At 36.3% G+C, this 14,207-nt stretch overlaps 1 protein-coding gene and 1 non-coding gene across 2 annotated transcripts; one reads left to right on the top strand and one right to left on the bottom strand.

Annotated features, from left to right (window-relative positions):
• The first annotated feature begins 11,211 nt into the window (after window positions 1-11,211).
• Window positions 11,212-13,010, top strand: LOC133310408 (uncharacterized). Its single transcript, XM_061511342.1, has 4 exons — window positions 11,212-11,761; window positions 11,896-12,033; window positions 12,229-12,355; window positions 12,443-13,010. The coding sequence occupies exons 1-4, from the start codon at window positions 11,212-11,214 to the stop codon at window positions 13,008-13,010; spliced, it is 1,383 nt and encodes a 460-aa protein (XP_061367326.1).
• On the bottom strand, window positions 11,218-11,324 carry LOC133310443 (small nucleolar RNA R71). Its single transcript, XR_009751455.1, has one exon. It is a non-coding gene; the product is annotated as a small nucleolar RNA R71 (small nucleolar RNA).
• Window positions 13,011-14,207: the final 1,197 nt, after the last annotated feature.

Below are 14,207 nucleotides of genomic sequence, written 5' to 3' on the forward strand. Positions count from 1 at the left end.
TCAAGTTAAAATAATGAGAACTGATGCCAGAAATGATACTGGCTATGGAAAAGCGCGTACCACAAAGGTGCTACGAAAAATAAAATAAAAATATGATAAATCTTAGAAAAATGAGTAGGTTCAGAATCCTAAGTTTGGGATTAAAATGCTAAGCGTAGCAATTAATGATAATACTGTATGATTAAGACTTAAACCTCTATATATATGTATTTTGGCCCAAAACCCTAGGCCATATACTCTTCATACATGACTTAGGCGGCTGAAGTGCACTCTTGCACTGTTCCATTTCCCTTTTCCTTTGTTCTTAACCAAAACTCAACCTTGAGACCATTTCTTGATTTTTTCTTCATCCTAAACACTGGAGTGTGTGTGAGAGTCATCATAGGGGTTGAGTGGGAGTCATTGTTCTGAGTTTTTACCACTGGTTTGGTGGTGTTTTAGGGCTATGTTCTGAGTTTGGGGTGAAAGGGTTCATCTCCTTGGCTTGTGGAGCTTCAAGGAGCTTTCTTTGTGAAGAAAGGACCCACCTTGTGTGCCATTTTCGTTTCTCTTCAAAGTCAGATTGTAGGAGCTGAAGTGAGAGCTCCAAGAGCATCTCCTTGCTCTGTTTTGAGCTAGTGGTATGATCATCACCCTTATCTTTGAGATTTCTTAGTTAAAAATGGAACCTTGATGCATGTAATGAACTTAAGATCATAACTGGAGGTTGGGTAATGTTAAACACACCTAGAAATGCATGATTAAGCTTTTGTAATTGGAAAAAGTTGAACCTTTAGAGTGATATTTCGCGAAATGTAGAATCTGAGTTTCTGCCGCGAAATATCCAGATATTTGGTTGGAAATATCCAGATATGGATATCAGGATATGGATATCCGGATATGGATATCCAGATATGGATATCCAGATATGGGTTTCTGAATATCCGGATATAGATATCCGGATATTTCCAGTGAGATATCCGGATATTGATATCCGGATATGCCCCCGAGAGATATTCGGATATTGATATCTGGATTTTCACTCGACAGATATCCCGATATTCTGGGTTTTCAAAGAACAGTGACTGCATTGTTCATACAGAATGATATTTATGGGTTTGTGGACCCATGATGGGTTATGTTGAATCTCTGTAATAATTATCTAAGTCAGAACCTAATCGATTAAGGGCTCGTGGCTTTGTGAGAAGCCTAAAGACGTAAAATGTAAAGGAAAGGCGTTGTCTTTTATAGTATGCTTGTAGAGTATGAATACTGATGTTATAATTGGTCTAAACAGATTGTGATCTTGCTGTTTGTGGACTTTGAGATTGTGTGGACTCTTGGTTTGAATAGCTAGCTTGCAAGGTAAGCTTTTGTGTCCTCAGTTTAGCCATTGTTGGTTCCACCATGTCCCTTGGGGGTATGGTTATATACATGATGTTGTATTCATGATATATTGGTTTGTGAAATGCTGTTAAGCTGTTACATGCAAGTGCCTTTCTGATATGCATGTGGTGTTCCACCTATACGGTAAGCTTGAGTATGTGGTAAATACAATAGGGTGAGGTGCAAGCGATGTTCCTTGTACTAACTGTAGGTAATGGACGTATTCCTGCATTTCTCTGGCTAGTAGAATAGTTACAACACACATGGCATGAATATGTGTTGCACTGCCTAATTTTGGAACTTATACGGTTAAATGCTTTTGAACTTATATTGCACATGTAAGTGAGCTTGGGGTGGAAGATCATTGAGGACTCCTTGCCTTACTGAGATTTCCTGTTTAGAGATCTCACCCCACGTTTGGGGGCACTTATTTCTCTTTCAGGTAACCCAGGGGTCGATACCTCTAGTGGCAGGAGGCCAGAGCTTAGTTGATACCTATTTATGGTGCTTATGCTGATTCGATGTTATGCTTGGCTGCTGGATCCGGTTTACTGCTTTATGCTTTTAGCTTCAGTTATGGATTACATTGTTAAGACTCTGTTGTTATGTTGTCTATTTGGTGAGCATGGGGTTTATCCATGCCACGTTGACTTGGTTATGTTTTAGTTTAGATTTAAGTTGTAATAATGTATCAAGATTATGTCCGGACTATGTGTTGTAGATTCGCGACTTTAGATACTCATTATTATTTTATATTATGAGGTATTTCAGTTAGTTATCCTTTGCAATTACATACATGCGATATTTTTATGAAATTGATTAAGTAATCAACTTGGCTAAGATTAATGACGTCATAATTGAACAGGAAAAGATATTCCGCATTTTTAATTAAGCGTGGCTTAATACGATGACATGTTAACAAATCGGGTATACACGGGGTGTTAAATTTTATGGTATCAGAGCAAAGGTTCTAGGGACAAGCCTGTATCACTACAAAAAGAGGTGTTTTTGCGGCGGTCCAATGACCATATTGAGGCGGTTCAAACCTGAAATAGCAGTGCAGCGGTTAACCAACCATCGCAAATTCAATCGTCGGGAAGGAATCAACGACGGTTGAAACTAACCGCTGGAACGACCGCCGAGATGAATATAACGACGGTCCCGAAGGCGGTGTGACCGCCATATAATGATACTCGAATTTACTGTGACTTACGCTTGGAGGCGGTTCATAACCGCCTCAAAATAGATATATCTAATTTGGAGTCGGTTGAGACCCGCCTTTGTATTTCGTTTTGGAGGCGGTTTGTCACGGCTTCTAACTTAGTAAGATGGAATTTGTAGTCGGTTGGAACCGACTCTGTATTTCGTTTTGGAGGCGGTTCGTCACGGCCTCTAACTAAGTATGATGGAATTTGGAGTCGGTTTGAAACTGCCTCTGTATTTCGTTTTGGAGGCGGTTCTAAACCACCCCTAAATAATAATTTAAAAATTAATTTTTAAATTTTAATTTTTGATAATTTTATTAAAAAAATTATATAATAATTTTTTATTATTTTTTCCATAATTTTAAGAAAAATTAATAAATTTTTGTATATGAAATATTTCAAAAAAAAAATTTAAAAATTTGAATAATAGTGATTTGTTATTATTTTATTATTGAAATACTTTTTTAGTTTATAAATGTATTTAAAATATACAATATTTGCCATACATATTTTATTGAAATATATCTTAAGTTACTAGCAATGAAACCATGATGTCGTCTGATAACTCATATTTTGTTACACTTATTTATTACTCTTGGTTGGTATTTTTATGATTTATTTGAATTAAATAAAGGTCTTTTGGGTCAATTCACAATTCTAGATTTTAGTTGGGTTTAATTGATTTTCGTCATAATTTTCTAGATTTACACTACTTCCGTATTTTGACCATATCTCACTCTACAGATGTTCGATTGACTCCGTTCTTTTTGCTTTTTTCAGCTAACAGATAGGGCTACAATCGCTATTTCAGCTACTGAAGCCCAATTCGGACGGGAAGATGGTCTAAACTTGATCTCAAGATGACGTGTTTTGCTGGAATTTTATTTTGACGTTTGAACTTGTAATTCACATTAGGACCCAATGTGTTTAGGGCCCAATGCCATGTTTTATTATTTTATTTTATTTTATTCAGCTTTTATTTTATGTGTGGGCTGAAGCGGTGAAACCCTAGCCGTTCTGCATGACAGCTATTTAAGGGAGACTTTAGGAAACCCTTGGGGAGTCAGTTTTTTACAACAGAAAAGTTCTCTCTGTGTTTTTATTCAATTCTGTTCTTCATCTTTTTCTTCTTCTTCTTTTTATTTTATTTTAATCATGTTTACCTTAGCCATGCGAGGCTAAGAACCTTTTAATCAACCTAAGGGTAACGGATTCCATGGATTAGTCTTGAGGGTCTGCGCTTTATTTTAAATCAGTTTTGTTTCCCTTCCCAACTCAGATTGATATCGTGCGATCGTGGATATTCAATCAGAGGTTCGCGATTGCGATTATGGAAAGGGATTAATCATAAGATTTGATGGTTAGATTGATTAACCCTATGACCTTAAATCAAACGGGCTGATACTCTGCGATTGTATGAGTAGAAGCATCATATTTGATCAAATGCTAAGCGACCGCTTAGAGAGGGTTGTCAATTGGAAATAAGGATTCTGATTCGATTGACGATCAATCACGATTCTGATATCTTTTAATCGGAGGAAAGACGTCCATGGAACCCTAACCTTAGGTTGGTTAATTTTTAATTACGAATTTTTAATCCAAATTTATATTCTGCCTTTTTAATTATTCATTCAAAATTCAAAACCCCCATTTTAATTTTCTGTCATCATAAGCGATTTTTACCAAAACAATTTCCTTGAGAGACGACTTAGGGTTTCCACTTTACTACAAATTTTCTGAACCCTAATTAGAAAATAATTTTTAATTCGCGCGAGTTCGACAGCTCTTGTCATCGTCCAAATATAATTAAAATTATTAACAAAAAAGGATCATTCATAAAAATGTCATTTATTAGAATTTTTATTTTTGGTACCATTTATCCCATGTTCAAAAACATCAAACATGATGTTTTGCACTATCATCTAAACAAAAAATATAGATTACAAATTAAAAGAGTCTAACAAAATATCATCAAGTATTGTAATCTAAACCAAAAGTAAATATCACAAAGTACTGTTGTGATCTAAACAGAAATTAAAGATCACAAAATATAAATTATACCGGAATATCACAAAATATAAAGATCACAAAGTCACTTTATTCCGAAATATCAAAGTATAAATTATTAAATCAACATAGGATATTAACTCACTCTTACAAAATATAAATACCACAACCAAAATAAAATTATACTCTAGTACACTATTGTTAAAATTGCTTGCAATATCGTAAACGATCCTATGTCTTTTGTGCTTCCTGCTATTTAGATCACAATCAATATCACTTTGTTATGCAATCGTTTGGGATCATAGTGATAATTCGTGAAATCAGTAGAATTGGTTGATCCCACCATTCTTGTGATTGGGAAAAAAGTCCATACCCAAAAATGAAACCCCATGGCACGTTAAGAAACCCATGCTCCGTGTAAAGTAACAAGAGATGAAAGGAATATTGAATGAATCTGTGTGTATTGGCATAGAGGATAATATAATATATATAGAGTTACTGGATATAAACAACCTAAAAAGTACATGATGTGGGACTAAATCTATAATATTTCAACTTTATATAAATGATATTCCCTCTTTAGTTAGAAAATAAGCACAAAGCTTGTTACATATAAACTCTATTCGAGGATGTAACATCCTATGTGCACTCGGTGTATTAAACATATAAATGGTAATAACCCAACTCCATAAATGCGAAAACTAAAATTTTCCAATTATGAAACTTATCATATTAATCAAGTGGATATACTTATTCCTTTTCAAAATATCGCATGTATGTAAATTACAATAAATACTACACTGAATAACCTCATAGCATAAAATGTGTATCATGTCATGGAACTATAACTCGTAGACCAGACAATATCCTGATACAATGTTACAACTCAAGTCTGAAATAAACATAGCTTATTCCAATGTGGCATGGACAACCCCCATGCTCACAAAATAAAACAACAGAAACATCCAGTCATGTCTCAAGTATCTTAGCCATATAATAACAACAAAGCATAATCATAGCTTATTCCAATGTGGCATGAACAACCCCCATGCTCACAAAATAAAACAACAGAAACATCCAGTCATGTCTCAAGTATCTCAGCCATATAATAACAACAAAGCATAATCATATCCAAATATTGCAATAAGGAAGCATGCATCATATCAGCTCAACTCTGGCCTCCTGCCGCCAGACTTCTCAACCTCAGAGGTACCTGTACCTGAAAATGTGCCCCACACGGGGTGAGATCTCTAAAAGAAATCTAAGTAAGACAAGGGGTCCTCAAGGATCTCTCCACCTAAAGCTCACTTACATGTGCAATATAAGTTTCAAAAAGATAACAGTAGTATAATGGCAAATATCCATGCAATGCAGCATATGTCTATGTCATGTGTGTATGTATCCTACTGACCAGAGAAAAAAAGGTAGGAATTACGCATGTCTGCAACCCACAGTACAAGGCTCCTCTCTTGTACCACACCCACAAAGTTACCATCTTGTACGTGCCTCACATACTCAGGGATTACCGTCTAGGGTGGAACACCTCACATACATAACATATGGCATTTGCACTCATAAAATCGCTCAACAACATATCAATATTCTTCACATATTTTTACAAAACACATCATGTATATAAACCACCCCTCCATGAGGTATGATGAAACCATCAATTGGTAAAATCGAGGACACGAAAGCTTACCTGTGAATCTAGTATTACCAACTAGAAGTCCACACAAGGTCTATGGGTCACCAAATAGCACAATCACAGTCTGTTTATACCAGAAATATAATTAATATTCATAGTCAAGAAGTTCATTTCATTAGGACAACATTTCCTTTTTCGTTTAATGACCGTAGGCTTCCCTCAAAGCCATATGCATTCAATATTATTGGTTCCGACTTAGTTAGGTCATTCAATTTTATTCACAGTAGGTTTTTGGAATAAGAGTAAATACCCTTTTGCGTCCCTAACAAAAAACACGATCCCCACTTTAGTCCCTTACAAAAAAAAATTACTCTTCTGGTCACTAAGAAATTCAAAGTAGACCCATTTAGTTGAAATCGTGGTCCCTCACAAATTCAAAAAAGACCCAAATTAGTCTCTCAAAAGGACTAAAATGGGTCCACTTTGAATTTTTTAGGGACCAAAAGAGTATTTTTTTTGTAAGGGAATAAAGTGGGGACCGTGTTTTTTATTAGGGACATAAAATGGTATTTAGTCTTGGAATAAAATTGGATAAATGTCTAAGCTACACTTATATAAGGTTACCCCATTTAACTCATCGATATTAGTTCTAATAGCTACGCTAATAATTTTTTTACCAGACTTTAAATTCTGAACCTAAACATTTTTCTAGGAATTATCATAGTTTTCTTATAATTTTCGCAGCACTTTGCCGGTACGCATTTTATACGTAGCCGATATTAGTTTTGATATCACCGCTCATTATTCTTACTCCAAACTTGATATCCTTGACCTAGATATTTTTCTAGGAATATTTATATTTATATTATAATTTTTCGGGATAATTCACTGATACGCATTTATACCGCGAAGCAGAACCGGTATCTACACTGTTCGTCTGAAAAGCGACTTTAAGCATTATTCGGCTTTCTAAATATTTATCTTACCATAATTATGCATAATATTTATCAAATTCATGCTTCGGCATCAATAATCTTATTTAATTAATTATTTAGCGGTACAGGTCTTACACTCACCCCACCTTTTAAGAATTTTGTCCGTAAAATAAGAGACATACATGTCCCTAAACTTGGGGTATTGCCGGAGAAGCTTGTCCTCCCACTACTAAGTATACTCCTCAGAAGTTCTTCCTTCCCATTGCACTTTGACCATGGGAATGATCTTACTTTTTAGCTTTTTCTCGCCACGATCTAGTATCTTGAGTGATCCTACGTGAATCTTTAAGTTATCCTGAATCTCCACATCATCTAATTGAACAATATGTGAAGGATCTGCTATGTATCTTCGCAACTGTGACACGTGAAACACATCATGTATGTTGGCCAAGTTCGGAGGCAAGGCAAGCCGGTAAGCGACAGGCCCTACCCTACCAAGTATCTGGTATAGCCTAATGAATCTCGGGCTAAGCTTTCTTACACTGAGGGCACGATCACTACCTGTGACAGGTGAAAGTCTCACAAACACGTGTTCACCCTCACTGAACTCCAGTGGCCTATGCTTGTGGTTATTGATAAACCTTTGGTTTACCATATTTTTAGACTAAATTATACAAGAGTTATGTAGTAGAATGCATGGAATTCAAGGTTTTACAACACATAAGTCAGAAGATAGGAATTTGAGCAAACATTTTGAAGTTCTTTGCATTTTGAAGGTAAAACCACAAATATTGGTACTAGAGAGTTCTAAAGAAATCATGACGAAGAAGGGGCGGCTCAATATGGACCAAAGGAAGCCAAAATATTACAATTCAAGGGCCAGAAGAGCACATTCAAGCGCACAGATGCACGCTCAAGCGCCCGAGAAGACATGAATCCACCCGCGAAGAGCACGGTCGAGCGCCCATTAGCACGCTCGAGCGCGTGCAGGCTGGCAGAAACAGCAATTTGGATCACATTAGCACGCTCAAGCGACCAACAACGCGCTTGAGCGCCCAAGCACGTTCCAGACATGAAAAGATTTACTAAGATTTGCTGAGATTTTCCAATTGATACCGGATTTTGATATCCGGAATTAAAGCGGAAACATATCGACCCTGATTTAAAGAGATTCATGGAAGATTGAAGCAGGATTATAACAAGATTCAAAGTCTCAAATCTGTCACCTATCTACAAGATGTTAAACGCAAAAGGAAACAACTTGAAGAATCAATTACAAATCTGATAAAGATTCGTTGAGAGATACAATGAAGGAGACAACTTCAATGGTTATAAATAAAGAGCAGAGGATCAAACCAATACACCAATTCACAAGTCCAGAGCATTACACCAAGACGAAAGGAGGAATCCTGTTGCGGAGCACTGGAACACTGAGGAACCAAGTCAACATCACACCAATAGAGGCTTGGGGTTCTCTTATCTTTACTATTGTTTTTGAATTCAGTATGCTAGGCTAGTCTTTTATGTAGTTAGGGGTAGATGGAACCCAATTGAATCGTTTATGTTTATGAATTAAATTGTCTCTGAATTCTTTTCTTTTTATAATTGAATAAATTTATCTGTCTTTAATGCTTTCTATGAGTTTGCTTCTTATGGAATGATTTTAGGGAATTGTATGACAATAGGGATGTTGGTGCATGAACCCTGAATTGATAAATTTATCATAATCCTTGTGATCTAGGGATAGACATAGGGTAATTGTGCAATCTTGGAATTCTTGATCTTAATGCATGTTTTCTTGGGGAATAATCGAGGAACTAGAGTTCTTTCAATATCACATAGATTTAGGGTAACAAGGAATTGAGCCCTAATTAACTTAGATAGAATTGATTGGCATTATATTAAGAAAATGTTCTTGACTCTTTAATTCATAACATAACGAGGATATTGGGGGAAGTCGAAACCCTAACTACACTTGTTTTTTAATTCTTAATCAATCATCTTTCAATTGTCTTTTTAATTCTGAATTTTCTTTGTTTGAATGCTATTACTTGTTTTTAATTTTAAGTTCTTCAAATCACAATCTATCAAACCCAACTTTTTTTTGTCCAATTAAGACGCAATTAGCGAACTAGTGCTTGAAAATTCTGATCCTCATGGGAACGATCTCGTACTCTGTTACACTTTATTACTTTACAACCGGTGCACTTGCCGAGTCGCAACAAGCTTTTGGCGCCGTTGCCGGGGATCGAATTCTTCAACATTAGAAGTAACTAATTAACTTTTAGATTGGACGTTTTAATTTTCTGCACTTTATACATTCTTCAAAAAAATATTTTTCTGCATTAATTTTCTGCATTCTTTGTGTATTTTTTATTTTTCTGTTTTTCTGTTTTGTCTTTTTTCTAGTTTTTGCTCATCTTTTCGATCTTAAGTTTATGCGAGGTACTCTTAACCCGCGAATCTTGCAGTTTGATCCTAAGATAGAAAAGACCGAAAGGAAACTTAGAAAGGACGCAAAGGCATAGAAAGCAAGGGAAGCAAAAGAAACCTCAAGTTCAACGGAACCTAAGGAGGAACCGATGGCAGAAAACAATCAACTCGCTCCAAGGACCTTGGGGGATTATATGACTCCAGCCCGAGTTCCACAGACGGCGAGCATTGTTAGACTGACCATAGAAGCTAACAACTTCGAGCTAAAGCCGACACTGCTACAACTGATTCAAAAAGAACAGTTCGCTGGAGGAAGCGCAGAGAACCCCTATAGTCATCTTTATGATTTTTTACTTTACTGTGATACTTTAAAAGTGAATGGAGCTTCTCGTGACGCTATCTTGCTCAGATTATTTCCAAACTTCTTCTTGGGCTAACAACCATTATTAGGCCCAATACCTTTAATGCTAGATGATCATGACAATAAGGTGTTAGTGTGTGACCCATTAGGTCCAACATAGCCACTGACATAAATGGGCTCGGGCCCAACAAGCCCACAACCCATTTAATGACAACATAGAGCACTAGCAATGCTTTGTTGCCCCAGAACTAGTTAGATTAATGACTTGATCATCCTATTATACATATTTGGTTGCCGTATGTATTTTCTTTCGTCTCGGTTACCTTCTCATTAAACCTAGGGTAAGGAAACGTATCAACCCTGCGGTTTAGGGTAATCTTTATTCGAAATAGGGAATCTTCAATTTACTGACTCTTAAGGCAGATCATCTCAGGATCTCTTTTACTATGCATAGATTCCCGAGTCCCTGTAAATGTCATCCTGATTTCTCCGGTTTACAGATAACCTAATCTCTCACAGAGATTTGACGAATTCCTTCAGCTTATCACCCTAACCCTGTGCCCTTTCAGGACAAGCCCAAAAATATACCTATGAGTCTCCATGTTTCAGGAAGACGAGGTATACAATCAAAGCATGCATTCTAAAACATAGTCTAGGTGATAATTTCTGGTCTAAGGAAAGACATACCCAAATATAAAGAGACTACTCTAATGATACTATCTTTGAGATTTCCTCATAGAGTCTCTTTGTGGGTCTGTTCAGTGCGAGCTATACCCTTATAGGTCCACCCACGACTTTAGCTAAGATATCTGTAGCACATGAGGTCTTTACCTTGTATCCAAATACAAGTAGATAAGTCGTGCTAGTCTTACCCGAGATCACTGATCCCCATTCTCAGTGTCTCTAGACTAGTAACATAAAATTAGGAATAAACGTGTGGTATCCTTGAATCATCATGATCGTGATCTCATCACAGATACTCAAGAGATACGTGTTCTATTCCAAGGGGTTTATCCAGTTACTCATATAAAATATTAACAATAATATTGAGACAAAATATGAAACAGTATAAAGAGTGCTTTTATTTATTTGCGACAATATAAAAGGTCCACATATGTCCTAATCTAATCAAAAGATTGTCTCTAGGACATCCATATACTAACAAGAGCTTGGCTGCAGTCTCAACCTGAAGGAAACATAATCAGTTGGGATGACTTAGCAAGGAAATTCCTGGCCAGATTTTTCTCAGCTTCAAAGATGGCAAGACTTAAAGGGGAAATCACCTCTTTTGAACAAAAAGAAAGTGAATCTCTGTACGAGGCTTGGGAACGATTCAAAGGATTACTCAGGAAGTGTCCGCAACATGGAATTGAAGCATGGGAGAAAGCAAGAATCTTTTTCCAAGGAATGACACCCAACACAAGAACACTGGTAAATGTTGCTGCAGTGGGCTCCTTGAAAACAAAAACTCCAGAGGAAGCCCTAGAATCGTTGGAATCCTTAGCTTCTCAAGAATTTGACAATGCACCAGTTGCAAAAAGGAGAGCAGGAATTATGAAGCTCGACGGCTATGATGCAATCTTAGCCCAAAATGAACAAATGCTGCAAATGCACAAGAAACAACAAGAACAATTAGATGCTCTTACTAAACAATTTAATCATTCTCAAGTTTCTTCTATTAGTAATTCTCAAATTAAATATGGTATTTGTGCAGAGGCTCTTGCGACGGAAGATTGTGACTACATGAGAACAACTGAAAAGCCATCAGCAGAGGCCAATGGAATCTGGTTCAGAATCAACATCCAGGGTTGATTCACAAATCCAACCATCAGCTCAATCCTCCCCTTCCAGTGCAACCACATGCCCCACAACAAAGTAACACTTCTGAGTGGGAGAAAACTTTTGCACAACTATACAAGACCACTTCTTATTATATTCAAGGTGCAAATGCTTTCAGAGAGGACACATCTGCTTTCATGCAAGAGACTAGATCAGCACACCGGAATCAAGAAGCTTCCATAAGAAATCTGGAAATTCAGATTGGCCAGTTGTCGAAGCAATTTTCTGAGAGAGCTCAGGGTACTTTTCCAAGCAACACAATTGTAAATCCAAGGGGGAACTGCAATGTTATCACCACTAGGAGTGGAACAATGATTCAGCCTATAGGGGAGCATCCCGAAGAAAAGAAGAAGGATGGAGAAGCATCAGTTGAAGAAGAAAAGAAAGAAAAGGCAAATGATACAATTGAAGTTGACAAAAGCAAACCTGAAAAAGCCGAAAAGAAACTATTCAAGTGGGAGAAGAAGAAAGCTCTTGAAAGACAGAACAAGCCATTGAATCTCTCCCCATATGCTCGAATTCCTTATCCTCAGAGATTAAAGAAAGATATTCAGAAGCAGCAGTATTCAAAGTTTCTAGACATATTCAGGAAGTTGCAGATCAACATCCCTTTTGCTGAAGCTTTAGAGAACATGCCCAACTATGCAAGGTTCATGAAGGATCTATTATCAAGGAAGCGTAAGTTGCAGGAATGTGAGACGGTGAATCTGTCGGAGGAATGTAATGTTATCAACAAAAAGAAGTTACCTACCAAAGACAAGGATCCAGGGAGCTTCAGCATTCCCTGCACTATAGGCAAAGCGGAAGTGGACAATGTTTTATGTGATATTGGAGCTAGCATCAATGTCATGCCACTCTCCATGATGAAGAAGCTGGGGATTACCGAAGTGAAGCCCACAAAGATGATAGTGCAACTGGCTGACTGCTCTTCAAAGCAAGCTTATGGCATCATTAAGGACATATTGGTAAAGGTAGACAAATTCATCATTCCTGCTGATTTTGTCATCCTTGACATTGAAGAAGATGCCACAATTCCTATGATTTTTGGAAGACTCTTCTTGGCAACTTCAGGAGCACTGATTGATGTACTTAAAGGTGAGTTTATCTTACGGGTAGACGGAGAGCAAGCAATTTTCAAATTCTTTGACAAAGAAGTCCCCTCATCCGTAGCTCAACCGGAAGATCAAGTCTACTATATTAGTGAAAAGAAAGGTTAAGAAGAATACACATAATATCCGGCTACAACAGGGAACTATCTCAAATCCTTTCTCTTTTCTTTAGCTTAATTATTTATTTTTATTGATTTTTTTATTATTTAGTTTGTTTTGAAAAACCCCAAGCCATTGTTTTTGTGAAAATTTTAAACTTTTCTCAGTGTAAATAAATAGAAGACAGGCATAAATTTTTGATCAGTAATTGATTCAGAGCATGATGATGCACTTACTTGAATATTTTCATAATGAGCATCAATGTAATGATTTTCATGATTCATTGAATATTCTCTTTTGTGATGACATTTTTTGAGATAAAGAATAGAGAATTACTGTGCATTCATAGCCGTGAGGTTTTGAGCCTATACATAATTTTTTTTTATTGAGTGTGCATCCCACTGTATGAAAGACTCTAGAACTTGCTTTGTTTCTTGCTTGAATTAGTATATGATATATTTTATGGTTATGATTGAGGCATTTTCTTTTTTAAGCCAGATGGCCAAATAGCCAACCATTGCTCATATTCTTTAGTTAAACCCCTTTGAGCCTTGGCCTGTTTATTCTTTGAAAACCTATGAAGATGAATAAGCCACTTTCCATATAAATCCTCACCGTATTTGAGACTAATTTTCAGATTTAAATTGAGGAAAAGATGTTAATTGTTGATGATATAAATTGTGATGTATGGAAGTACATGAAAAAAGGCAAAAGTCAAGGAATTAAGGTTGGTTAGAAAGAAACAAAGAAGAAACAAAGAAAAGGAAATATACTCAGGAAGCGAAAAAGAAAAGAAGTAAACAGAAAGAAAGAAAAATTGTTCTGAGAAAAGAAAATGATAAACAAGAGAAGAGTTCAAAAGAAAAAGAAGAATAATAGACTGAAAAGAAGAAAACAAAGTTGTTTACAAATTGTAAACGATTACATTTATTCCTTTTTGAATCTGAATTTTAATCTTGCAGCCCATTCTCTAAATTTTTCCTTTCTTTAGCCAGGCCAAGTTATAACCTTAAGAAAGACCTCTTGATTTATGAGATATGTCACAATACTATGGAGAGCGAGAATATAATCAAGCCTATGGTAATGTTGATTCAGAGGGAAACGAGTGAAACACTAACCCTCTAAACAATTGAGTGTGAATGAAATGAATTCCTAGTGAGGGAGTGTTTCAGTAAATTCTCTTTATTCTTAATCTTAAGAAATTTT

This window comes from Gastrolobium bilobum, unplaced genomic scaffold (assembly GCF_033153095.1).
Source record: "Gastrolobium bilobum isolate Gb01-03AN ecotype WA unplaced genomic scaffold, APGP_CSIRO_Gbil_v1 utg7937, whole genome shotgun sequence".
Taxonomy (NCBI): domain Eukaryota; kingdom Viridiplantae; phylum Streptophyta; class Magnoliopsida; order Fabales; family Fabaceae; genus Gastrolobium; species Gastrolobium bilobum.

What these genes read in the sequence shown, in the direction of transcription:
- LOC133310408 (XM_061511342.1), top strand. Translation starts at nt 11,212, where the DNA reads ATGGCAAGACTTAAAGGGGAAATCACCTCTTTTGAACAAAAAGAAAGT. An exon ending in GTTCAGAATCAACATCCAGG is followed by an intron (nt 11,762 to 11,895) that starts GTTGATTCACAA and finishes ATTATATTCAAG; the next exon opens with GTGCAAATGCTTTCAGAGAG. An exon ending in AAAGATATTCAGAAGCAGCA is followed by an intron (nt 12,356 to 12,442) that starts GTATTCAAAGTT and finishes CAACTATGCAAG; the next exon opens with GTTCATGAAGGATCTATTAT.